Source organism: Conger conger, chromosome 19, assembly GCF_963514075.1.
Source record: "Conger conger chromosome 19, fConCon1.1, whole genome shotgun sequence".
In the NCBI taxonomy this organism is placed as follows: domain Eukaryota; kingdom Metazoa; phylum Chordata; class Actinopteri; order Anguilliformes; family Congridae; genus Conger; species Conger conger.
The window spans coordinates 11,559,593-11,585,302 of record NC_083778.1 but is presented as its reverse complement, the minus strand read 5'-3'; the positions used below and the strand labels follow the sequence as shown (position 1 = coordinate 11,585,302).

The 25,710-nt window shown below is 50.5% G+C and overlaps 1 protein-coding gene across 1 annotated transcript in view; it reads left to right on the top strand.

Annotated features, from left to right (window-relative positions):
* Window positions 1–25,710, top strand: part of mical3a (microtubule associated monooxygenase, calponin and LIM domain containing 3a) — a 100,907-nt gene that overhangs the window by 39,954 nt on the left and 35,243 nt on the right. Inside the window, exons 5-26 of the mRNA XM_061229844.1 lie at window positions 7,453–7,850; window positions 8,137–8,344; window positions 8,612–8,728; window positions 8,934–9,035; window positions 9,503–9,658; window positions 9,980–10,080; window positions 10,944–11,201; window positions 11,692–11,807; window positions 11,940–12,066; window positions 12,296–12,389; window positions 12,701–12,730; window positions 13,241–13,388; window positions 15,053–15,249; window positions 15,533–15,645; window positions 15,796–15,867; window positions 16,244–16,426; window positions 18,724–18,825; window positions 19,248–19,331; window positions 21,801–21,896; window positions 22,706–22,765; window positions 23,492–23,602; window positions 24,355–24,453. Of these exons, the coding sequence (XP_061085828.1) occupies window positions 7,575–7,850; window positions 8,137–8,344; window positions 8,612–8,728; window positions 8,934–9,035; window positions 9,503–9,658; window positions 9,980–10,080; window positions 10,944–11,201; window positions 11,692–11,807; window positions 11,940–12,066; window positions 12,296–12,389; window positions 12,701–12,730; window positions 13,241–13,388; window positions 15,053–15,249; window positions 15,533–15,645; window positions 15,796–15,867; window positions 16,244–16,426; window positions 18,724–18,825; window positions 19,248–19,331; window positions 21,801–21,896; window positions 22,706–22,765; window positions 23,492–23,602; window positions 24,355–24,453 (2,850 nt within the window). The 5' untranslated portion in view covers window positions 7,453–7,574. The remainder of the gene's footprint in view (window positions 1–7,452; window positions 7,851–8,136; window positions 8,345–8,611; window positions 8,729–8,933; window positions 9,036–9,502; window positions 9,659–9,979; window positions 10,081–10,943; window positions 11,202–11,691; window positions 11,808–11,939; window positions 12,067–12,295; window positions 12,390–12,700; window positions 12,731–13,240; window positions 13,389–15,052; window positions 15,250–15,532; window positions 15,646–15,795; window positions 15,868–16,243; window positions 16,427–18,723; window positions 18,826–19,247; window positions 19,332–21,800; window positions 21,897–22,705; window positions 22,766–23,491; window positions 23,603–24,354; window positions 24,454–25,710) is intronic.

Here is a 25,710-nt window from a genome sequence, read left to right as displayed (position 1 = left end):
TTCTAAGTCGCAAACCTATTACTATATATGTTACTATTCATATACACTTTCACTAAATTCAAAAACACCCAATATACAAAATTACAACATAATTACAATCTTACCAAACATTAATATACATATTAGTATTCCTATACATACAAATATCTGAGGAAGTGCTTGACATATTGTGTGTGGTTACCTCTTTAGATAGAGGAACGCAAACCGTGGCAGGACCTTTCCGCTGTGCTGTGGAGCCTTTGTTGCCGAGTACTTCCTGTGAGTCACTGGGGTTCGTGTCCACGTGCCTCTGAGTGGTGCTCCTGAAGGGATTTTTGGTGGAGGCTTCCGGAAAGCTCCACGTGCCCGCCTGCGACTGGAAGCACTTTCAAGTGCATCCTGGACGTAGCAATTTTAGTGGCCGAGTGCCCTATGTTTATTTGAATGTTTTATTTGTTTTATTTTTTATTTTTTTAAGAACCCGAAGGAAATGTTTAACCTTTTACTCTGTCCTTACAGCTGTTAGTAATTCCTAAAAGATGCTTGTCAGACTGTACATGCAACAATGGGCTGTTTGCTCATGATTACAGTCGTCGGTTGTGATTCATATTTAATAGCTAGGCTATCTGTTCCACTGTGCAGCAGTCGAGATGAATTTATTCTGTTGAAAGTACTCTGGATACAGCTGTGAAGTCCTGCCTCCTGTTCCAAACGACCATTAGTACCCCAGCTGCAGTGTGAAACAGTTCATTCATGATTTAAAAAAATATATTTTCTGCATGTAGCCATTTGGAATTACAGTTTCCAGCATCAACATTACCCTGCGTCTGTTGATTTTATCTTTCGAAGAACATTGTTTCCCCCAATACCACCTAGTTAACCTATATTGTCAATGCTTTCTAGTCTATGCTTGTAACATTACCCTTTCTTATCTTAAGGTGAGTGGCAGGACAAGTATGCAGACAAGATATCTTTCCAAAACAAGAAGTCTGCTGCCAGATTAAATCCATCATTCTCTGGTTTTGTTGTGATTTATCGTGCTTAAATATGAAATTTTATCCATGGGATTTAATTCGCCTGAGGAAGACTACCCTCAAGTCCTGCTTGGTATGTAGCCAATAGCGGTTATGGAGGATTTCAGTTAAAGGTTTTCCAGGATCAGTGCTCGGGAAACTATTACTGCAGTACTGCTGCTCTGTTTTGTCCTGTGCAGTAGAAGGTTTATCACAGATTATCTGAGTGATTAGAGATGTTCTGCAGTACGACATAAATCCATCTGCTGAGGTCTTTTGATCAGGAATGTCGCCTGGTCCTGTAGCCCATACAACCGTGGAAAAACACTGAACCGTTTATTCCACACTTTTATGTCAAGTCACGTCAATTTGCAACGTGAACCTTATTGTTGGACACGGTGGAGATTCCGTATTGATAAGACCACTGTTTCTGCAGCCCCGAGCAGCCGATCCCAGATACAAGATCCCTCATTTTAGCCCCCACCCATAACGGCTGTTCCAGTGCGACACGCCAATAGCAGATACAGCCCATGCACATTAAAAACAGGCTCAGCTGTATCACAGGGACAATGACATAATGCAGCCTACAACCCCCCCCCCCCCCCCTTCCTGTCACTGTGGACCCAGCCACCCTCCCCCTCCAGACCACCTGACTACGAGCAGAGAGGAACACTGGAGGGAGAGAAATGACATCACCGTCATCATCATCGGCAGTGTCTGTTGGGCGTAATGATTTTTTGAAGCTCAGGAGCCTTGCGGCGCCATCTCTGCAGGCCCCAGAGGATGATCCGTGTGTGTGTGTGTGTGTGTGTGTGTGTGTGTGTGTGTGTGTGTGTGTGTGTGTGTGTGTGTGTGTGTGTGTGTGTGTGTGTGTGTGTGTGTGTGTGTGTGTGTGTGTGTGTGTGTGTGTGTGGGGGGGGGAGAGGGAGGAACAGACAGCGAGAGAGAGCGACCGAGAAAGAAGAGGGCGAGAGGAACTGCAAAGATGTGCCTGATTAGTTATTTCAGCTATTACACGAGGAATTCACCCAAGGGAATTATTTAACAAAAGCCTGTTTGATTTGATCGCAGCTGTTTCTCTGTAGACGTGTTTTGCGTCATGCCGATTTTCAAAATGAATAAGCGTAGAAAAAAAACCAAAACATATGTCCTTCCATTTTGGAAGGTAATGAAAGCTTTGCTTTGGGATTTGGAGTAATGCTTAGTTTATAAGTGTGCAATGGAGCCATCTCTAAGCAGGCATAAGGAAGTCACTCAGTTTGTCCTTATGGTTTGAAGCTCAGATCTTGAGTCCCTCCCCCCCACCCTCGGAGCGGTGGGCCGATTATGCCGGCCACACTCGGCTTCAGCAGGACCGGGGCGCGAACCCCAGTCCCCGGTGTGAAACGGCATCAAACTGATGTCTGCATCAAGTGCCCATGCCTTACCTGAGCACCAGCGCAGCACTCAAATCAACATTTTACCGTGCGTTGTTTCGTCTCGTTCGGTGGCGAGTGCATCATTTTAGTGCCGAAGTCCCAACATGTCCAGTACAGAGCACTGCCTGTCCTAGAAATTGTGATGGAAACCCAGAATAACCTTGAAGACCATGTTTCTCCAGCTTTGTGGTCAGCAGCGAGGGAGTTCTTTTTTTAAGGTCTGGCCTGAATGTTTTTGGTCCACACCCCTTGCCGCCGCAAACGGGGGGAAAATGAAAATGTGATTCAGACCTGCGCTGACTCAAGCCCCCCCCCCAGCTCTGGAGAGCGGAGAGCAGTGGAACCTCGGTTCCCGTAGAAACGTACGGACCGCTTTCGTCGTGGAAGTAGCCGAATCCAGTTTGTGCTCTTCTGAGGCGAAAACATTTCAAGCCTGGCCTTTCGGTCGGCGTTTACAGACGGGCACGGGGAGCGTCTTACCCTCTGTTCCCCTGTAGGCCCGCACTGACCCGAGTGAGCTCAGTGCCACATGTATGCTCACAACCCATCCAAACATGCCATCCGCTGCGCTGTGTTTAGGACGTGACGGTGACGCAATCATCCCGCGAAGACGGAGAGACGTCCACTCGCCGCGCACCTCCTCGGACAAAGCCGGGAGTGTGTCCAGCTGCCGGGGGAATAAAGAGGGCACAGAGGAGCCCGGCTTTCTGTCTGTGGGTGGGCGGCAGTGCACTCTCCCTCCCTCTTTTTTTAAAATTTGGAAGGGCGGAAATCTACTTGGTTATGGAATCCTAAATGTAATGTGTGGTTGCCGTAGTCTGAATCAGAATCAAGGAATTTGCTGTGGTTAGTGGGTGCACGCAGACAACATAAAGAATAATACTAAAATAGTACGTAGATATAAAATAAAGTGGTCTAATAATAATAATAATAATAATGGTCGGAGTCTACAGGGCAGGAATTGAACACGTTTCAGAATTGACCTCCTCCCCTTCTGAGAGTCTCTTTCCCTCTCATCTCTTCACACAATGTCAGGCTGACATGGTAACCTTGCATCGTCCCCCCCTGAAACGGAATCCTTTTGTGCCTCAGTCACTGATGTATCAAAAATATACGGATTCATATTTCCAGTGGATGCAAATATAGCTGTGGTTGCGTTTATTGGCGCCCCTTTCCGATAAATATCTCTGGTTGGGCTGAGAGGACGTTTTAGATGGAGAACACTAGCATTCCTCACATAATTGATCATGTGTCACTTCCTGTGTTTCCTTTTTTTTTGGAAAGTCTGTGTTCTAGAACTCATTTACTCGCAAATAGACCAGTAGTTATCAGCTTTCGAATGTCCTGTTAACATTCTAATCACATATTTTATGATTATAGTTGAGCTAAACGGCCCTTTCACTGGCTGTCACGGATGGGGCAGAGTGATAAACATTTATGGCTGTCTCCTGAAGTGTGCTATCCCAACAGGGGGGGAGTGGGTGTGAGCTGGAGCAGAGGAGTCATTTCCTCTGAGGAGTCAAAAAGACGCTCAGCTCCATCCACAGCTGGAATAGCGAGCGAGGGGGAAAGCCAAACGGACCCGGTGTGATCCGTTTAAACTAGCCTCCTGGGAAAACCAGACTCTGCTTTCAGTTATGTTCATACAATGGTCTCCACGTCTTGCTGTAGTGTGCTGTTCCGTTTCATTCTGATACCTGTTACATGGGACCCAATCCTCTCCGTGTACGTAGAGGGGATTTTCTGTAGGCCTGTTTGGGTTCATTGCATCTCTCGCACCAAATGAACATTTTTGACTTCAGTTTTGCTACAGTGAATTGCAAAGATTAATGGGATGCATTTTTTTTTGAGCTGACATTTATCTGTATTTATGTGCCGTGTTGGCACATTCTTGGACAGCTGGTGTGGCAGGCCCTGCCCTTGATTTGACTCCAGGCTACAATTGCTGCAATGCTTTTCATCTTTTCCACATTTTATGAGGCAACGTTTTCATAACTGTCCATCATATTGACAGTGGAAGATTCCTAACATTGAGAGAATGATCTGGAAGGACATTGTGTAAAGGTTACTGGGTGTAAGTGGATGATTCGTATCTCTTGCACTGTATATCTACAGAAAATCAATTTTTTATTGGTGGAGAATGCAGGAATTATTGTGCCAGTCCGGGGAGGTTAGGGCTGAACTAAAACACGGCCAGTGAACAGGCACAGTCTACAGAATGGACTCTTTTGACTTTCGACAGATAGTCCATCTTCATCGCTTCGACAGCAGGACGCTCTGGTCCCAAAACATGTTTCCGGTGGCATTTCACAGCACAGAACACCCATTGCCGCGGTCCCGTCCTGGGAGAATACGCCCCTCAAATGCTTAAGACATGCATCATATTTGAACGTATTGGCCTCGGCGTTGGCGAGACAGAGCGTTCAGTGTTAGGGACGTGGAGCGGCGTGTCTGGCGGGCGTGTGGAGTCGGCGTGCGTGAGGAGAGGAAGGGGGATGCAGGAAGTTGCGGCGGGACCTCTTTTGGAGCCGAGGCAGCCCGCCAGCGCTCCGGCCCCCGTTTCCACAGCAGGGATCAGCTGGCGGGATTTGAAAAGGCTTGCGGTCCGCCCCGCTACCTGCCACGATGAATTTGTTGTGATTTGTTGTGTTTTGGGACGACAAGTTTCCAAGGCTACGGTGTGGGCCATCGGCACATGATCACTTTTTAATGTCTGTGGATTGTGGCTCCAGCAAGCACAGCCGGTGTTGTGCTCTGGGGGGAACATGTTCCCGCTGGTGGCGTTCCTGTAATAACGGCCTCCGCGGGATGCGCTATCAACTGCAAGGGTTGGGGTGAAGAAAGGTTGAAATGAACAGGAGCTTACTGCACTCTGTGTTGGACGAGTTGAGGGGCACGGAGGCTTAAGTCCTCCCAGGAGTATTTTTGTTGACCTTTTATCCTTCCGGTACACAATACTGGCGGGACATCCTATTCCACTGGCCGCATGACCTTTGGTGTCAGTTTGAGCCAGTTGCCCACCCATGACTTAATGACCCCACTGTTTTGACCGGTGGGGGGTTACCAGACGTAACCATGTCTAAATCCCTGTTTGTGACGCCCATTGTGTTAATCAGTGACCTGTCTTCTCAGTCGTCCGGTACCACTTCTCAGCCCCTGAAAATCTTGGGCCATTTACGCGCTTGGCTCACGGTGCACAAAGGAAGATTCTCAGAGAGCCTCCTTCAGCTTCATCGCCTTTGATGTCCTGGAAGAATGCAGCCAGGAAGTTGTTGTAGGCTGATTGTTTCCCAGTTGTTTCCTCTCCGTACCCCTGGTGCAGTGCTGCGCTGCCTTCACAGAGCTTACAGGCAGATGATGAAAAGGGCCATTCATTATTATTTGGGCTTGTTGCACAATAAAATACTGCAAATAAGATTCGACCTGCACCAATATTAGATAAAGGGTTACGTGGTTGCATCAGTTGTATAAAACTGATATAAAAACATGTATAAAACTGGCTGAAAGGGGCAGAACAGGGGTAAAATCGGAGGTACTCACCACAAAGGTTCAGGAAGCTGTAACATTTTTCATAATTTTGTAAAAAGTACAAGAACATAAAGTGTTGAAAAAGTATGAAAAATGTAGCTGCAAACATTTCAGAGACTAGAGTGAGTACAGCTGAGAAGTTGGATTTATAGAATTCTAAATGGGCCTTCTATGAGAATGTTTTTTGTGATGCATTTCATTAAGAACCATGAAACTGTCTGTCAAAACGGAAGAGAAATGCGCTCCCACCCAAGAGTGCGAATGTCATTTTTCTCTTGGGCTTCTAAACCTGGCTGTGTGCACTCCGTCACGCTCGTGATCAGTGCACTCTTGCCTTGCGAGCTGACAGACAAGAGGACAGGAGAGAATGACCCCCGAGGTGCAGTTTTGCAACGTAAAAAAAGAGCACATGGAATGCTTGTGTAAGCTGACAGTGGAACAGTTTCATAAGAAACCACGGCAACACAAATGTCACAGGATCCTCGCCGTTCTCATTGGATATTGGATAAAAATGGGGTTGCCTGTTTGTCTTAAAAAAAAAAAAAAAAAAAATGCGGAAGCAAGTTCTTTTTGAATGAGCATGTTAATCTGTCTGGTATCATTAAACGCCTTTCCTGTCTGGGGCGGTCTGTCATCCTGAGCGCCGTACGTGCTCGTGGCCTGGCTTCTCGGCCCTAGATAGCAGACAAGATCGTGTGACCGCTGGAGAACTCCCCAGTCCCACCAGCAAACTACTTTCTGTCTGAACACTGCTTCCCGAACTCTCTGCAGGTGCTTGCTTGTTCCGTTGTTGGACACATTAGTTGTCACCTTGCCCTTGCTGGTATAAGTGTCTCCTAAATTAATACAGTCTTAAAAAAATATATCGTTTTTTTTCCTTTTTTGCCTGTTCTGACCTTCCTCACCGTTAGTTTATTTTATAGACAAACATTGAGGTTAGAGCAGCTTGAGAACTGAAGTTCTTTCAGTTCTTCCTAACCCTTAATTTGATACTGCCAGCCAATAATTTCTTCTTATGCATGATTTGTTCTAATGATGGGGCTGTGTGGAATCAGGTAGTGCTCTGGCCTTGAGCTTATTGTTTGGAGACAGCATCTGTGTAGTAATGAAGCTTAATAGACAGGGAGCTAAGCTAAACCTGCTTGCAGATGTGGCCTCTGAACTACAGTGAGCGAATACCACTGTGCTTTAGTGACTTGTTGTGCTGTAACATGGACCCAGGACCTTCTGAGCATCGAGTTAAGAAAGGATTAATACTTTCTGATGATAAAGATCATTTTCGGTTTGCTTCATTTACCTTCCGACAGGTTGCTTAAAATGGCCGAAAGCATTGCATTCCATGCTCACGATACGGTAGAATACTGTATTGGAGTAATTGGAGTTGATTTCCCAAATTAAAAGTTAAAAAATTAAAACCACCAGCCGTAGTTTGAGGGATTTGCTTTGGTCTTGACAAATTTTGCGACTGGTTCATTCATTTTCTCATTTCCCTCATTTTCGCATTTGCCCGGCAGAAATGAAGATGCCTGAGGGTCCCAGCAATCGTTAAGCCGGAGCGGGCTGTGAGCGAGAGGGCGGAGGCCCGTCCCAGGCTTCCCCCCCCACTAGGGGGGGTGGCCGCCCGTCCACCCAGACAATGGGGGACGGGGGCGTTGGCGCTGGAGGGGAGCGGGTGAGCCACTCCCACGTCTTGTTCGACCGCTTCGTCCAGGCCTCCACCTGCAAGGGCACGCTCAAGGCCTTCCAGGAGCTCTGCGACTTCCTGGAGCTCCGGCCCAATGAGTACCGCATCTTCTACCACAAGCTCAAGGCCAAGCTCAACTACTGGAAGGCCAAGGCCATCTGGGCCAAGCTGGACAAGAGGGCCTGCCACAAGGACTACAAGAAGGGACGAGCATGTGCCAACTCGAAGGTACAGACAACCTAGACGTTTCTGCTGATGCAGTATAAAAATGTTTAGTTTGTAAAAACGTAATCATCATAAACCTATGGAGGTTCCATTGATATTATTACCTGTGTTAATATTACCATGCCTTTGGAAGATAAGATTTATTGTCCTCTGTCAACTCTCACAAACTGGAACTGGAGCTGGACCTATTATGCTTCCTAAAAATGGGGTGTTCCACTGTGGCCCCAACCTGATTGGCTCTCCTGGAACCGCGCAGTGTTTGATTGGCTGTCCCTTTCCTCCCCGCCAGTGTCTGATCATCGGCGCGGGCCCGTGTGGCTTGCGTACGGCCATCGAGCTGGGCTTCCTGGGGGCCAAGGTGGTCCTGCTGGAGAAGAGGGACGCCTTTTCCCGGAACAACGTGCTCCACCTCTGGCCCTTCACCATCCAGGACCTGCGTGGCCTCGGGGGCAAGAAGTTCTACGGGAAGTTCTGCGCCGGCGCCATCGACCACATCAGTGAGTGCAGCACGCCTGAGGGGTGTTTACAGACATTGGCTCAAGGGTATATCTGTGTGCGGCCCCCTAGTGGTATTTGGGGTACAGCGTTAGTTATTGGTGCTGTGACGGTGTCCGAAAATTAGCCTCGACTGGAGTGGGTCTTTTCACGATGACGTTGCTTTACGGTTTTGCCACTAATGGCAAGTTTATTAATGGTTGTGCCTGTGGTGGTGTGTGACCGCATGTATCGAATGTTGATTTTATGATGTCGCTTCCTGTTTTAAGGTATTCGGCAGCTCCAGCTGATGCTGCTCAAAGTGGCTCTTCTCCTGGGCATCGAGATCCACGTTAACGTGGAGTTCAAGGGCCTGGTGGAGCCTCCCGAGGACCAGGAGAATGAGAGTAAGGCCGTCTCCTTGTGCTGCACCCTGTTTCAAAGGATTTTGTGAAATTCACTGGGTCCCTGGTGTTGAGCTGCTGGATAGGCCCATATTCACCAATGCGGGTCTTGTTCACTCTTGTGGATGTGAAGGCCACTCCCACCAAAGGGCAACGAGTAATGTGACCTCATTGCAGCTTGTTGATTGGCCGGTGCTCTGTGTTACAGGGACCGGCTGGAGGGCGGAGGTCCATCCTCGGACCCATCCGGTGAACGAGCTGGAGTTTGATGTCATCATCGGGGCAGACGGGAGGAGGAACACGTTGCCAGGTGAGGGCCCCCCCCCCCCGAGTGGAATTGGAAAAAGGGCAATGGGTCCGGCTATCTGTCCTCTCGGTCTGGAGGTTCTGCCTGAAACTTGCAATTATTACCAAGCATTTTGCGGTCACATTTTACTCTCACTCAGTCCACTGTCCTTGAACAATGGTAATTGTAATAAGATTTGACCAAAATGATTCTTCTCTGAGTAGTTTATTGACGTTATGAAGTGGCAGTCCTTAGAGAGAAACAATAAGTTATTTGCCTTTGGCTGTGTATCAAAGGATACTGTCTGTTATAGACTGGAGATGAAACCAAGAATGTTTCTTGACTTCCTCCTGCCTTTTCCCCAAGATGTTGTTTTTGTGAGTGCGATGAAGCTTAGCCCAGGATTGTCGGGGCATTCCCTGCTTCTCTGACACAAACTCTCCGCTTTCCTTCTCACCCTCTCCCTCAACCTCGACCCCCCCACCCGCCAGGGTTCCGCAGGAAAGAGTTCCGGGGCAAGCTGGCCATCGCTATTACCGCCAACTTCATCAACCGCAACACGACGGCCGAGGCCAAGGTGGAGGAGATCAGCGGCGTGGCCTTCATCTTCAACCAGAAGTTCTTCCAGGATCTTCGGGAAGCCACAGGTCAGCGCCGGCCACTTTATCGCGTGCAATATGTTCACGGCTCTTGTCGTCGCCTTCTTTAAGCCGCTCGGCTACCGTTAGCTTGCTTGTTTGTTTGACGACTGTTGGAATCGGATCAGAGCGGACGCAAAACAAAGAAGATGGCCTTAAATTACCGATCGCACACAGAGCTTTGTGTCCAGAGATGAGCCCCGGCTGTGCTTTTGTCCGGTTTTTCCCCCCAATCCTGGAACCGATGAGTAACAGACAGGCCTCCCAGGCACGAAAACAAAACATAACAAAAAAACTAAATCATAAATCTCCCTGTTTATTGATTCCCAGGAGTTGACCTGGAAAACATTGTGTACTACAAGGACGACACGCACTACTTTGTGATGACTGCGAAGAAGCAGAGTCTGCTGGAGAAGGGGGTCATTCTGCACGTGAGTGATCAAAGTGCCGAGGGGGGGGGGGGGGGGCTCTTAGCGTATCGGGAGGGGAGCGTCGAGGCGACACATTCACCCCGTCTAGCGGGATTGTCCTGACGTGGTCTGCGCTGTACAGGAACAATCTGCCAGCTCAAGCGCGCCTAATGAGGCTTTGCCTCCCCTAACCTACTCTGGGTGTTGCAAGGCTTGAGGGCCTGTAGTCTTTATAGTCGGTCTCACTGGCTCATTATGTATCGTGATGTCTTTTGAAGTGAGTGTTTTTTGCTGGGTTCTCCTTCATTAATATTAATCAGAAAGATTACAGATCTGGGCACTTCAGCCACCCCCTTGGGATTAAGGGGGCACTGCTCACGCTCGTATTACAATAAGGACACTGCTCACGACTGTTACTAAAGGCACACTACTCACCACTGTGTTACTAAAGGCACACTGCTCACCACTGTGTTACTAAAGGGACACTGCTCACCACTGTGTTACTAAAGGCACACTGCTCACCACTGTGTTACTATAGGGACACTGCTCACCACTGTTACTATAGGGACACTGCTCACCACTGTGTTACTAAAGGGACACTGCTCACCACTGTGTTACTATAGGGACACTGCTCACCACTGTGTTACTATAGGGACACTGCTCACCACTGTGTTACTATAGGGACACTGCTCACCACTGTGTTACTATAGGGACACTGCTCACCACTGTGTTACTATAGGGACACTGCTCACAACTGTGTTACTATAGGGACACTGCTCACCACTGTGTTACTATAGGGACACTGCTCACCACTGTGTTACTATAGGGAGACTGTTCACCACTGTGTTACTAAAGGGACACTGCTCACCACTGTATTATGGCAGGACTATGCAGACACAGAGCTGCTTCTCTCCCGGGGGAACGTGGACCAGGCGGCCCTGCTGTCCTACGCCCGCGAGGCCGCTGACTTCTCCACCAATCACCAGCTGCCGACCCTGGACTTCGCCATCAATCACTACGGGCAGCCGGACGTGGCCATGTTCGACTTCACCTGCATGTACGCCTCGGAGAACGCCGCCCTGGTGCGGCAGCGCAACGGACACCCGCTACTGGTGGGGCTGGTGGGAGACAGCCTGCTGGAGGTGAGGGAGAGGGGGGAGAGGGGGGGAGGGAGGGGGAGGAGAGAAGAGAGAGAGGGACTGGGGGAGGGAGGGACTGAGGGAGGGAGAGAGGGACTGGGGGAGGGAGGGACTGAGGGAGGGAGAGAGGGACTGGGGGAGGGAGGGACTGAGGGAGGGAGAGAGGGACTGGGGGAGGGAGGGACTGAGGGAGGGAGAGAGGGACTGGGGGAGGGAGGGACTGAGGGAGGGAGAGAGGGACTGGGGAGGGAGGGATTGAGGGAGGGAGAGAGGGACTGAGGGAGAGAGAGACTGAGGGAGGGAAGGAGGGAGGGAAGGAGAGAGGGAAGGAGGGGGGAGGGGGGAGAGAAAGGGAAAGAGAAAGGGGGAAAAGAAAGGGAGGGAGGGAGGCAGAAAGGGGGAGAGGGGGAGAGGGGGAGAGGGGGAGAGGGAGGGAGAAAGGGATGTGTTTCCTGTGCTGTGTGTGATGTGTTTCCTGTGTGTCGGTCCTCAGCCCTTCTGGCCCATGGGCACAGGCATCGCCCGCGGTTTCCTGGCAGCCATGGACTCGGCGTGGATGGTGCGCAGCTGGGCGCAGGGCAGCACGCTGCTGGAGGTGCTGGCCGAAAGGTGAGGCCTTCAGGAGGGCCGTTTCGGGGAGTCCCGCTCCACGCCGAGCGCTCTTTCCAGAACCGCCGGGGGGGCGGCATGGCTAGCGCTAACGGGGACGTTCACCTGATTGGGTCTCTCTTTCCCCTGCAGGGAGAGCATCTACCGCCTTCTGCCCCAAACCACCCCGGAGAACGTGAGCAAGAACTTCAGCCAGTACAGCGTGGACCCCACCACCCGCTACCCCAACGTCGTCCTTCATCTCCTCAGGCCCAACCAGGTGCGTCTCTCCCTCCGGCTAAAGCCAGCCAATCAGGGGAGGGGGGTGGCTTTAACCGACCAACAGTAAATTAAGGAGCAGAAGATCCACCTTGAAGGAGATTAATGACCACGTATTTGCTGTGGGGTGAAAAACATCTGCCAACATTCTTTCATTATGTTTCACCATAAAATCATAATCCTAGACCTTAATCAGTCAGTCCATTCGCGATAATCTCTGTTTTCCGCAGGTACGGCACCTCGTCGACACGGGGGAGTCGAGGGATTTGCGCATTGACATGGAGAACGCGGTGAACTCCTCGACGCCCAACTTAATGAGAAACGGTGAGGTCATGTCGACCGCAGAAACTGTGCTCATTATCACCAGGCTCACTTTTTCCGTTACAGAGCTGTCCTGAGATGATGTGCAAGTAAACCGATGCTCAGTTATTTTGTTTCTCAAACGCTAGTCTCATTTAGGAGGAGCTTCAAGGAATGCGAGTTCAGCCATTTTGTCTCTGGCCAAAAACGTGTTCCAAATAGATTTCTAGATACCTTGGAAAGCGTTGTGGAGCTTGAGACTGTCATTTTAGCGGCGTAGACGTGAAATGCGTTCCGTACCTCTTTGTGAAACGTGAAGTGTGTTTTCGTTGTAGACGGTGTCCATTTTCAGGATCTTGTGCAAGGTAAAGAAACTAATGAAAATGCATGGTGGAAATGATTTATAAATGAGTGGGATTGCAGCTATGATTTGTATAACTATGCGTTATTAACATGAATGAGCTCCGGAACTGTAACTGATCTGTATGACTAGTGGAGTGGAGAGGGCATTGATTTGTACTTATTTGCTTTGTATTTCTTTGTACCGTTTCTGGATGTACCCCTGCCAGCTTGCATGTGTGTTCGTTCTGGTAATACCTCTGCGATATTAACCTGGTAACCGTTAGCAGCACTTGTAACAATTCCTGAATGTTGAATCTTCTCATGACTTGTGTTTACGTTTCCTTTCACACATATACTGTTTGGCCTTGGGATCATGAGGTTCTTCCCTAACGCTGGCTAGTTCGATCATGTGACTTAAGGCAGACAGCTCATTGGCCAGACTGTTAATGGCAGAGGTTGGGATTTTTTTCAGAACCCAGCTGTGTCACTCACAGAACTGCATTACCGGGTGTTTTTAATTTTATTTTTCCCAGAATCCATTGCGCGCTCCAGTAAGCTCCTGAGCTGGTGCCAGCGGCAGACCGAGGGCTACAGGAACGTGGCCGTGACGGACCTCACCATGTCCTGGAAGAGCGGGCTGGCCCTCTGCGCCGTCATCCACCGCTTCCGCCCGGACCTCATGTGAGTCGCGACCCCGCGGAGACCCGCTGCCTCTCTCCTGCAGGGAATCGTCCTGGGTCCACGGTCCGCTGGCCTCCTTTCAACCCGCACTGGGGCTCGCCTTCAGCGTTTTTGACTACAAAGTGCACTGGCCCTTTCCCATCTACCTGAAAACGAACTAAGAATGACATTTAGGTGTGCCTTTCCCTGGTGAATTGTGGGATAGGTCGAGGCGGGGTCATGCGTGTTATTTGATATTTGAATAGTTGAATAGAAATATGAATAAAAATGAACCCTGCACGCATTACGCGTGCGATGCCAAGTGCGTTGCAGTGTGCGTGCCATTGCCTTCCATGTTTGGACGCGGTTGCAGCGTTTCGATGACAGGAGGGCCTCGCAATTAATGTTTGCTCATTAGTAGGGCCGAGGACTCTGGGATATCGTAACATAAACCGCGTGCCTGAATTCATCGACCCTTGCGTTAAGGGCAGTACCGCAGTGCAGTGCTGCTGCACCCAGGCCTCGGTCCAAACCCGCCACGTGACCGAGCTCTCAATAACCAGAGAGGAAGAGCGGGGTGGGACAGAGGGAGGGAGGGGGAGAGAGAGAGAGAGAGGGAGGAAGGGAGAGAGGGAATGCCGAGTTGCTCTCGGTGTCAGCTGTGAGATCCTCATACGCGGTGGTTTAGCATTACGGCATGTGTGCGTGTTGGCGCAGTAAACTTGGCACCTGAGGCTGAAGTGTCCTGACGAGAGTGATACCCGCATTTTAGACTGCAGAGAAGAGCCACACGCACCCCCCCTTAAGACACTGCAGCCACAAAAAGCCTGTGGATTATATAAACCACCACTACTACTACTTGTACTATTACTATGACTTCTACTACTATGATTTTTATTATACCGTTCAGATAATCTTTATTCTTTCGCTCTTTGGATTTCTGTCTGGATAATGTTTATAGGCACACCTGTGTAAACATGGGTTATCTGTCCTCTGATACCTTCTATTGCCGCAATACAAGGCTAACATTGTTACATCGCCGTTTGTGATTTCTGCATGTTTTTATTCCTGAGGGCCACGCTGATGTTCTGCAGTTCCGAATGCTGTTCTGGTGGGTGGCTGGCAAGCGATGTGAATGTGCTGTAGTATTGTGATTATTATTATTATGAATCGGTAGCATCATTACAGCTGGCCTTTCAGAAGCGTCGGTTGTGTGATGAATGTGTGTTTCTCCTGTGCCGGACGTGCGTGAGGTAATGCAGCCGGAGTGTGTGTGGGAAGTCTGGTTCTGATCAGGCCACAGCTGTCACAGGCGATGCATAATGTAGCGCTGGGCTAATGGCGAGAAAAGCTAACGTGAGAGAGGCTAATGGTGAGAAAGGCTAATGGGGAGAAAGGCTAACGTGAGAGAGGTTAATGGGGAGAAAGGCTAATGTCAGAGAGGCTAATGGCGAGAAATGCTAACGTGAGAGAGGCTAATGGCTTTCTCTCTGCTAAATGGGTGAAGGGGCAACTGTGTGTAAAAGACTGTCGGGGCTGAGTGTTTCTTGCGGGTTTTCTGCACTCTGTGTTCAATCAATGTCACCGAATGCTGACAGGAGGATTAATTAGCGTGACCTTGCTGCAGGGGTGCACAGGGAGGGGTGTAGCGGTGTTGTTTATTTATCTTATTTTTGACGACACAGAGACTTCGACGCCCTGGAGGAACGGGACGTGGAGCGGAACACGCAGCTGGGCTTCGACGTGGCCGAGCGGGAGTTTGGGATCTCCCCCATCATGACGGGCAAGGAGATGTCGTCCGTGGGCGAGCCCGACAAACTGTCCATGGTCATGTACCTCAGCCAGTTCTACGAGATGTTCAAAGACACGGTGCCCCCCGGTGGTGAGTGGGCAGAATTGCAGCGTGAGACGTGTCCTGTGGGCCTGAGCCGGCGAATAGCTTCATCTCTCTCTCTCTCTCTCTCTCTCTCTCCCTCTCTGTCTCTCCCTCTCTCTCCCCCCTCTCTCCCTCTCTCCCTCTCTCCCTCTCTCTCCCTCTCTCCCTCTCTCTCTCCCTCTCCCTCTCTCTCTCCCTCCCTCTCTCTCCCTCTCTCCCTCTCTCCCCTCTCTCTCTCTCCCTCTCTCTCTCTCACCCCCTCTCTCTCTCCCTCTCCGTCTCACCACAGAGCACCAGAACCTGAGTCCGGAGGAGAAGGCGGCTTTGATCGCCAGCACAAAATCCCCCATCTCCTTCCTCAGCAAGCTGGGGCAGAGCATCTCCCGCAAGCGCAACCCCAAGGTCTGGATCCGCCGCCCCCTCCCTGCGCTGCGCAGCCTCTGACAGGCTACTGTACTGGCAGCACGAGCCGGTAAATGTGGAGCCAAGAGAGGAAATGGAAAATGAAGATTGAGAAGGTCTGCATGTCTCCCCCTCTCTCTCCTCCTCCAGGACAAGAAAGAAAAGGATGTCGACACCATTGGGAAGAGGAGAAAGACCAGCCAGGCGGGGCAGTCCGAAGATGTGAGTACCTTTACATTATTGGCATTTTGGCAGACGCTCTTATCCAGTTGATTAGACTAAGCAGGAGACAATCCTCCCCTGGAGCAATGCAGGGTTAAGGGCCTTGCTCAAGGGCCCAACGGCTGTGCGGATCTTATTGTGGCTACACTGGGATTAGAGCCACCGACCTTGCCGGTCCCAGTCATGTACCTTAACCACTACGCTACAGGCCGCCCTATTTACCTGAGATGAGACGAGTTGCATTGGCCGTCGGTTTTGAAAAGGGAGTCGATCGGGAGTCGATCGGTCGCCCTTTAGTCGCTCCCGAGGCCGGAGGGTTGCGGCCGTCTCCGTATTTCTAAAATGCGGTTATTTAATCTCCCCCCCCCCCGCCCAGGAGGAGGTTCCGCGGGGTTGCCGTGACGACAGGCCCCAGGCGGCCGGCGGCCTGGCCGAGCGGAGGCCGGATTCGACGGCGGCGGCGGGAGGGAACCACAACAAAGTGAAGTCCATGGCCACCCAGCTGCTGGCCAAGTTCGAGGAGAACGCCCCCATCCAGTCTACAGGTCTCAAGAGACAGGTACGCCGAGGAGGACTATAAGTATTTAGGGGGTTTTTTTTTAGTGGCCTACTGACTGAGCTGCCCTTTCCCAATACACCTCATTATCTTGTTTGCCCGGAAAAGCACACCTTTTCCGCCTCTCACGCACGAAAGCCGGGCGCGGTGATTCACACTCGTCTCCGTGCGGTTGCACGTTGATAGTCTTTTAAAAAATTCTCACCCTGATTAATTATATAACAAGTGCGACTGTGTCAAGTGCCGCTGTTAATGTTAAACTCCCACAGGAACAAAGCCGCTCTTTTGAGACCGTCGAACGCGCCACCTGGGGAAAAGTAATTGTTGAACTTTGTATCCGTAATGCAAATATTTGCAGTGCCTGTACGAGTCGGGGCGGGGAGGGGTGGTGGCCGAAATGCTGACGCTGTCCTTTTAAGGGGCGAATGGGTTCACTGGCCTTGTGGTGGGAGCCGGGGCGAGAGGGAGGAATGTCGGTCAGGAATACCGGAATACCGATACTCCGGGAGGGGGGTGGGGGCAGGGGCTGGGGGGGGGGCTCTGTCTGTGGAGAAAGAGGGGCGGCCATATTTGTATATCATCCTCGCTCTGAAACAGGAACATGGCGTCTCTCCTGCGAGACACCCTGTGCCAGAACCTTTCCTAATTAATGTGATTATGTAACCGGCCCATTTGTTTTCACTGCCAGGGGAAGGATGTGACAGAAAGTCTGCACTGGGGTACCTCACTCGTGTAATTCAGTTTGTTTTCAGCTCCCTGGTGATCCCTGTTTAAGGCGGTCCTGCGCGCTGTGGTGATATGATTGAGTGCCAGGAGTTACTGCCGCCTGACGCATAACTATCACGGTGTAGGGATTCGGAGCTCCGTTCCTGGACGGCCGGAGTGTTTGCCGTGTTTTTACATTACATTACATTATTGGCATTTGGCAGACGCTCTTATCCAGAGCGACGTTCAACAAAGTGCATACCCATAACCAGGGATAAGTTCGCTGAAAGACCCTAGAGGGAAGTACAATTTCAACTGCTACCTGTACAACAAAGATAAGGGCAAGGGCCAATTTATTTTATTTTATTTTAACAAAGAAACAAACAAACAACAGAGCAAAAGTGACCAAAGTTAACTATCCAAATACTGCTTACCTAGCCAACTAAAAATACTGATACACAAAGCAAGTCACAGAGACAACAATTAAGGTTCACAGGGAGGTAGGGAGGGATGGGGAGAGGTGCTGCTTGAAGAAGAGAGTTTTTGCTCCAACAAGCTTCTCTGGCTGTGATGCACAGTGCTGATGTGCTCTACAGGTGGACTACAGTAATGTTTCTGCCGAGGGTAGATGTGTGGTCGCGTTCAAATCTGTCGGATCAAATGAACGATTGGGGAGTTCGAGGAGTTGGACCGGAGGACGGCAGGGAATCTCGAAATGGATTGGCCTTGTTGCCCACCCCTGGCATCCAGTAAAAGGGGCTTTGAGTAATGCCACTGTTGATGGCTCAACACTGCCCCTGCTGGTCAGTAAGGGTACCTGCAATATGCGCTCGCAGGACGGTTGCAAATAGGCTTTCCCGAATTCGAAAGAAAAAAGGGGGGGGAATTATTAATTGTGAAAGGGCAGGAATGGTTTAGCCGAACACGGACGGAGAGGAATATTTTTCACTTAGCTTTCACTTAACCGGTAGCGATGGGAGCCGTAAGAGGGGATTACGCAGCATGTGTGTGGAGGGATTAGCCTGCTTATTTCTCTGCTCTGTGTTCGTCACGTTTGGGTTTATCATGCGGCTATAACAGACAGACGAGCGGTGCTATAACATGGAAGTGTGTGAGTGTGTGAGTGTGTGAGTGTGTGAGTGTGTGAGTGTGTGAGTGTGTGAGTGTGTGAGACTGTGTGAGACTGTGTGAGACTGTGTGCGTGTGTGTGCGCGTGTGTGCGCGTGTGTGCGCGTGTGCGCGCGTGTGAGTGTGTGCAGCCCCCCTCAGTTCACCTCTCAGTTTACACAGACAGAGACGCTTTCCATTTTTGTACTCTTGTACATTTCTGGTTTTATTTGCCTCATCATCCATGAAATCCTTTCATTTTTGTACATTTTCAACTGAGAATTTGTCTCCATTTTCTCTGTGCTGTATGTATTCCCTTGCCTTCACGATGAATTTCTTCTTTCTTTCTTTTTTTTCCTTTTGCATGCTGTCTCCTGTCAATCACTTCCTGTGTCCTCTCTCCGTCTCTCTCCTCTGCACGTGGGGCCTGGGCGCCCCCCCCCCTCCACCACCCCTCTCACACTCACGCACTCCTCCGCCAATCACAGGGGGGCTCCATGCCTGACCTGGGCTCCCTGCTCCGCCCTTCTCTGCCTCCTGCCCCCCCCAAAGAGGTGGCCCATCTGCCCCCCGTCCCTGCATGGAGACAGGTAAAGTGTCGCCCCCTTGCGGCATCAAAACGCCTGAGCAACCCTCACATCTGTATGCATGTCTGTCTGTCTGTCTGTCTGTCTGTCTGTCTTAACGGGGGACTGAGGAGTAGTTCATCACACATTAGTACTTCCTGAAAAGGGTTACATGGGAAATGTAGTTCTTACAGATCAATCCCAAACACAGTGGGTGGTTTTTGTTTTAGTTTTGAATGGTTAGCCTGGATGGTTGAATGAATGAATAAATGAATGGAAAGGCTCACATTTGTGGCGACTGATGGACTGGTCAGAGAGGGGGCGGGGTGACGTAATGGAGTGACCGCAGCGATCAGGTGTGGTCCAGTGCATTCGCGTCAGGCTGCGTCCCTCTCTCCCCGCGCTAACGCCCTCTTGCCCCGCACGCCCCCCCCACCCACCCCCAGAGACGCTCCCGGCTGCAGGAGCAGCTGAGCGTGCGCTTTAAGGAGAGGCTGAAGTGCAACACTCTGCCCAGCACGGGGGAGCAGGTAGGAGCCCCGCCCGCCCTGCCCTGACCTGACCTGACCCCACCTGAGACTAGCTCGCTAGCGCCAGCTTCTAGAAGCTTCCCTCCATGTCCCAGCGGGTACCTTAGACGACATGACCTTCGTGTTTGCTGCGTGTTCATGTTTAGCACTTACGTACTGAAGTCACTGATTGGCTAAGAACTCCAAACACATTTTTATATGAGGCCTACATCGGTTGCTGAGGCGAAAAAAAGGTCCAGCTAACACAAAATGTCCTCGCAATGTTAGTGGAATGTCTTGTCATTGTTGTAGTGTTTCTACGACGTGGCACCAACGTTGTGAGGACCTTTCCTGCTAGCCCGGGGAGCCAACAAATAGCCACCAGACACCGCAGGGTTTGACAGCCCTGCTGTACGCACTGGTGAACTGTGCCCCGGGCTGTGGTGTGTGAAGACATCCAGAGTAGAAGCGCAGTGTGTGAGGCCCGCATACATTTTTATCCAGGTCTCATTTGGCCCTCGGCCATGTAAGTGATACGGGTGTACACGCATTCCCACTGGCTGTTAGTTTTCAAAACAGCTGGTGCTGGCGGTTGGCTGTTATATATTTATTTATTTCTTTGTTTATTGTTTCCCTCTGAGAGCTAGAAAATCCTCAGCAATTTCCTGAAAAAAAAGAAATAAAGTGGGACTCCGGAGAGCGCAGTGCGGGTCACGAATGCTCAGTGAGAAAATGGCCGCTGGTGTTCAGTCACCATGGTGTTCAGGGTCTTGCAGCTTTCAGCTTGTCAGTGTGCAGTTGCTTTTTTTCTTGTGGGTTTTTCGGTGTCATTAAGGGTAGATGGATATTCCATTAACTTGGTCCCTGTCCACTGGGAGTGCTGGTTTACTGGGCCAGTCAAGTATTTTTCTCTCTCTCTCTCTCTCTCTCTCTCTCTGTCTCTCTCTCTCTCTTTCACTCCCCCTCTCTCTCCCTCTCCCCGCTCTGGTGTCTCCTACTTCTGTTTAAAGATTTAGTGCTTTGTGGGGTCCCGTTCTCTTCCCTGTTGGCCGTCACAAACTGGGGAATAAATCAGGAGCGTGTTTCTGCCATGTAGCGCTCTCCCACTGAACTTGGCCAGCTGCTTGCTCTCTCCATTTCCCTCCCTGGCGCACGGTTTACCCTCCGCCGTCCTGCTGGGTTTTTTTGGGGGGTTTTTTGCGGTCATGTTCCTCACTCCAGCAGGTGCTCTTCGTTGGCAACAGTCGCCGTGGCTTTGGCTTTGACGTTAGCATTAGCGTAGCTTAGCGTCTGCGTTGCACCAGTGTTCCCTGTACTGTAGTTACTGAGGCGTTACCATTAGCATAGCGTCTGCGTTTGCACCAGTGTTCCCTGTATCGTAGTTGCTGAGGCGTTAGCATTAGCTAACCTGTGACTCTGGGGGCATTGTGACTGTGTGAATATGTGTTAGCACAGAGCATTAGCATCTGAGGTGTTGTCGATATCCTGTGATGAAGGGCATGTGCAATGTATGTTTGTGCAGTACAGGATGTGTACGTGTACGTGTGTATGTCTGTGTGTGTCTGTGTGTGTGTGTGTGAGAGAGAGAGAGAGAGAGAGAGAGAGGTACAGCACACAGAATGTGTTCTACATGTGTGTGAGGTGCATCACAGGGTGTGTGTGTCTGTGTACAGTGCACTACAGGGTGTGTGTGTCTGTGTACAGTGCACTACAGGGTGTGTGTATTCAGTGCTGTACAGGATGTGTGTCTGTTAGTGCAGTACATGGTGTGTGTGTGTGTGTGTGTAAGGTGCTGCACAGGGTTTGTGTGTGTGTTTTTTTTCGGTGTGTGTGTGTGTGTGTTAGTGCAGTACAGGGTGTGTGTGTGTGTGTGTGTGTGTGTGTGTGTGTGTGTGTGTGTAGTTGAGTGTGCAGTACAGTGTGTGTGTGTGTGTGTGTGTGTGTTAGTGCAGTACAGGGTGTGTGTGTGTGTGTTAGTGCAGTACAGGGAGTGTGTGTGTGTGTGTGTTAGTGCAGTACAGGGTGTGTGTGTGTGTGTGTGTGTTAGTGCAGTACAGGGTGTGTGTGTGTGTGAGTGTAGAGTGACACTGTGTGTGTTAGTGCAGTACAGGGAGTGTGTGTGTGTAGAGTTGAGTGACAGTGTGTGTGAGTGTAGAGTTGAGTGACAGTGTGTGTTTAGGGTGTGTGTGTAGAGTTGAGTGTGTAGTTGAGTGACAGTCAGTCTGTGTGAGTGTAGAGTTGAGTGAGTGAGTGAGTGAGTGTGTGTGTGTGTGTGTGTGTTAGTGCAGTATAGTACAGGGTGTGTGTGTGTGTAGTTGAGTGACAGTCTCTCCTCTCTGTGAGTGTGTGTGTGTGTAGAGTTGAGTTGAGTGACAGTCTCTCCTCTGTGTGTGTGTGTGTGTGTGTGTGTGTGTGTGTGTGTGTGTGTGTGTGTGTGTGTGTAGAGTTGAGTTGAGTTGAGTGACAGTCTCTCCTCTCCTGTCTCTTAAGGCCAGAAGCGGTACGGGCTCGCGGTGCTGCCCAAAGAAAACCATTCTACTCTCCTCTTCCTCCTCCGCCTCCTCCTCACTCTCTCTCCACGCACAGGTGACGCTCTGTCAACACATCCTCCTCTCCCTCCTTCCTCTCCTCCCTCGCTTTGTTTCCCCTCAAACGACACGCCTCAGAAACGAGGTTAGCCTCACTCCTCAGCTCCCAGCCTGGGCTAAAGAGCTGCCTCTGCAGCCTTAACACTCTTGCTCTGCATTCATCCACTTCCGCAGCCACTCCCTTGCAGAAATGATAGCGCCCTCTGCCTGCAGAAAGGGACATTACTTTGCCCAACCAAAGCCTTGTGCTGTTAATGATGTAGTCCATGGATAGGATTTAGGACAGTCATATCTTCAGCTAAATGTAGGTGTGTTGGGTTTTTAGTTATCCAGAGAGTTGTGCCTTTCTGTGACAGGAAAATCTAATAGATAGAAGTGATTAGTTTCTTTTCTTTTTTTTCAATCAGGAAATGGTGATTTCTTTTTTTTTTCTTTGGGGGGGGGGGGGTGCCTTAGTGTCTCTGGGGGCCCTGGTATTTGGTTTTATTGCTGAACAATTTTACTATCGGCTCATGTCATGTATAAAAACCACCATTTCCTGATTTAAAAAAAAAAAATCACAAGTTGTTGAGCTTGGCTGTGGGCGGAATCTACTGAACGGCCATTGTGACATCATCCAGACTCTGACATTTTGAAGGGCGACACCCTTCCTCCCTGGAGGGGGACAGCCAATCGGATTTCCCTGCTCTGCCGGCTCGTGCTCGGTCCCGAAGCGTGGTTTCTCATGAAGGTCTCAGGGTCAGGGCTCTGGTACAGGTTCAGGGGTCAAACCCTCACCCGCTGACCTCTCTCCCTCTGCCCCCGCAGCGGCCCGACACACAGGAGGAGGAGCTCCAGGCCGGGGGAGGGGCCTCTATGACGGACAGGGTAACCGCGGTTGCCGGGGCCCGTCTGTGCCGTTGCTAGGCGTGCCAGCGGCTTTGCCGATTAACACGACGGGGCTTATGAATGGATTAGGCCTGCGCCCCACTGCATTGTGGGAACCTGGGCAGGGTTGCTGTGTGTAGTGGCGTTGTTGATGTTGATAAACGTCTCCTCATGAAGTTTAATGAGACTGGCTGGGACTGTATCACTTGTTCGTCGTAATTGCCCGCCTCTACAGAGGAGTGACGCTCTGTAGCTCAGCTAATCCACACTAGCAGACCTGCGTTTACCCCTGCGTTCTAACCACTGGAGTACAAACATTACGGCGTGCTAATAATGGCCCCATCTGTTTCACATTGCCCTGGCTGTTTCACATTACTGCATGTGGTGGAAAGGAACGCATAAAAGGTGTGTGCCGCAGCCTCTCAGGAAAATAAAACGAGGAATAACAACACGATGAGCAACCTTCTGCCGTGATGCTACGTCCAGGGTCTAACGCATGCAAGTGCATGCTACAGAACATATAAAATGGCAGCTATTTTGTCTAGTCTGTGTGATTGTGCTTTCATAGAATTCTATTACAATATATATCTGTAATGTAACCTGTTTAAACTTTGGCCAACAAAAGCATTGCTTGGATTAGTAGCCGCTGTGGACACATTTCTCAATCGTAAACGCAAAGCGAAGACTACAGGCTCTGCCCCCTCCAAAGCGTGCGCTCTCCTGCAGGGCCTGGAGATCCCGTCCCCTGTGGACAAGGGCCCCGCACCCATCCCCAGTGTCCAGCAGAGGGCAGCCCGCCTGGCCTCTCTGTTTAAAGGCAAGACGGAGAAGCCCCAGGTGAATCCCTCAGGCGAATGGGGTTCTGCAACACCGCATGCTCACTGCATGCTATCTGCGTAGCCAATGGCCGGTTTCTCACTGACCAGTTATTATTATTATAATTATAATACAGATTGAGTTCTTATATTCGTGGTCATCCCTAGCGCTTGGAGCTGTACTTCCCTCTCGGGTTTTCCGTGCAGTTGTCCCTGGCTATGTTTAGCCACTTTGTTGTACGTCAAAACATAATGTCATATTATTATAAATAGCGTATTGCATCCATGGTGACATTCTCTAAATTTGGAAGCTGCGTTATAGCTACGCCTGTGCAAAAGGAAACACCCTCCTACTAACATGTTCGGTTTTAATCTGTCGTTAATATTACTGGAATACAATACTGACCCGACTCGTCTGGAGTGCTGTGTGCCGGTCAGCGGGAAATGACACTCAGGTTTTTAAACGGGAACTAGTTTGTCTCTAGACCCTGCAGCTGCTCCTGTGCGCTGTTCATTACATTCCATTCATGGCATTTGGCAGATGCTCTTATCCAGAGCGACGTACAGTTGATTATAGACTAAGCAGGAGACAATCCTCCCCTGGAGCAATGCAGGGTTAAGGGCCTTGCTCAAGGGCCCAACGGCTGTGCGGATCTTATCGTGGCTCCACCGGGATTAGAACCACCGACCTTGTGTGTCCCAGTCATGTACCTTAACCACTACGCTACAGGCCGCCCCTGTGTCTAACAGCCCTCTCTCCTCTCTCCTCGGGAGCCAATGAGAAAGCCCTCGCGCTTCTTTATCGAGCAGTGGCACCTGGCCCGAGGACTCCGCACCGGCAGACCCCTCCCCTCCCCCGACACCCTCCGCCAGGTAGCCCCCGGCAACCACCACCCCCCCCCTCACCGCCCCCGTGTGTGTGTCACTCGGCCTGGAAGCCCCTCCCCTAACACGCATGAACAGGACGCCGTGCGCTCCTTCCCGGTCTGCGCCCGTGTCGCGTGTATGTCGAAGACGTCACTAAGCTCGCCCGGCACATGATGGAGGCGGATGGTCGCGGCCCGTTTTCTGGAAATGTTTGCCAGATGTTTCATCGTAAAATCTGCTCTTCGTCAGCCACGGCTGCAGTCTGCGGCGAACGCTGGAGCTCACGGGGGACTGCTGTCCCTTAGCGGCGTTATTCTGGTGATGTCATCGCTGAGGCTGTGTCTGGATACGCCTTAGTACAGTGCAAACGTGCAGCGTTTGTTAGCTGCTGTAATATTTCAGGAACTACTCTCCTTCTCTTAAGCTTTGATTTTTCAGTGAAGATCCACCTACCCATGTGAAGGAATAGTCTGCTGAACTAAGCCTGGAGTACGCCATTTTATACTTAAGTGTACTTGAAGCAGACGCGGGTCAAATACTAATAATAAATTGTTCTGGATTAAAAGATTTGTCTGTGCCCGATTGATCTTGCCTGGTGCAATTGAACTAACTAAGAGCATGTCAAAGGTTCCAAATACACCAGACAAGCTCACCAAAGCATAGAAGAAGTATTTAAATACACAAGGCCTGACTCAAAGTATACTTGAACTTTATGAGTATACTATTTTTCACATGGGTGAGATTATGTGAGGTTTATGAAAAGATATAGCGCAATGATTTTAAATGTAAACGAAATTTAAATGCTGGTTTGATCGTGGACTCCCCTCCTGCTTTGAGTTCCAGGCCTTCTTTACGTCTTCATTTCAAATGAACCGCTGAGGGATCGGGGCGGAGCTCGAATAGCCCCCTCCGTCGCCCCTGGCGTTAACGGCCGATCGAGGCCGCAGACCCTTCTAGGGAACGTGGCGTCGGTCGCCTGTCGTCGTTCTCTGCGTGTGCTGTTTGGGGCCGTTGTTGCACAGCCGCACGGGACCTCTGTGGACAAGGGAAGCGAAACTAACCCCGAGTCGTAATTCAGTCCAGCTCGTTGCCGTGCTCTGCTTGAATTTTATTTTTAGCCCTCTAGCCCCCGCAGGGAGGGTGGCATGTGACTTTGTTTGCTCTAACTGGCGGTTTGTAGCGCAGAAAGACCGATGACTAACCGCCACATCAGATGATGCGCTCTGTGGCAAGGGTGTTTATTCTCTGAGAGTCCGTTGCATG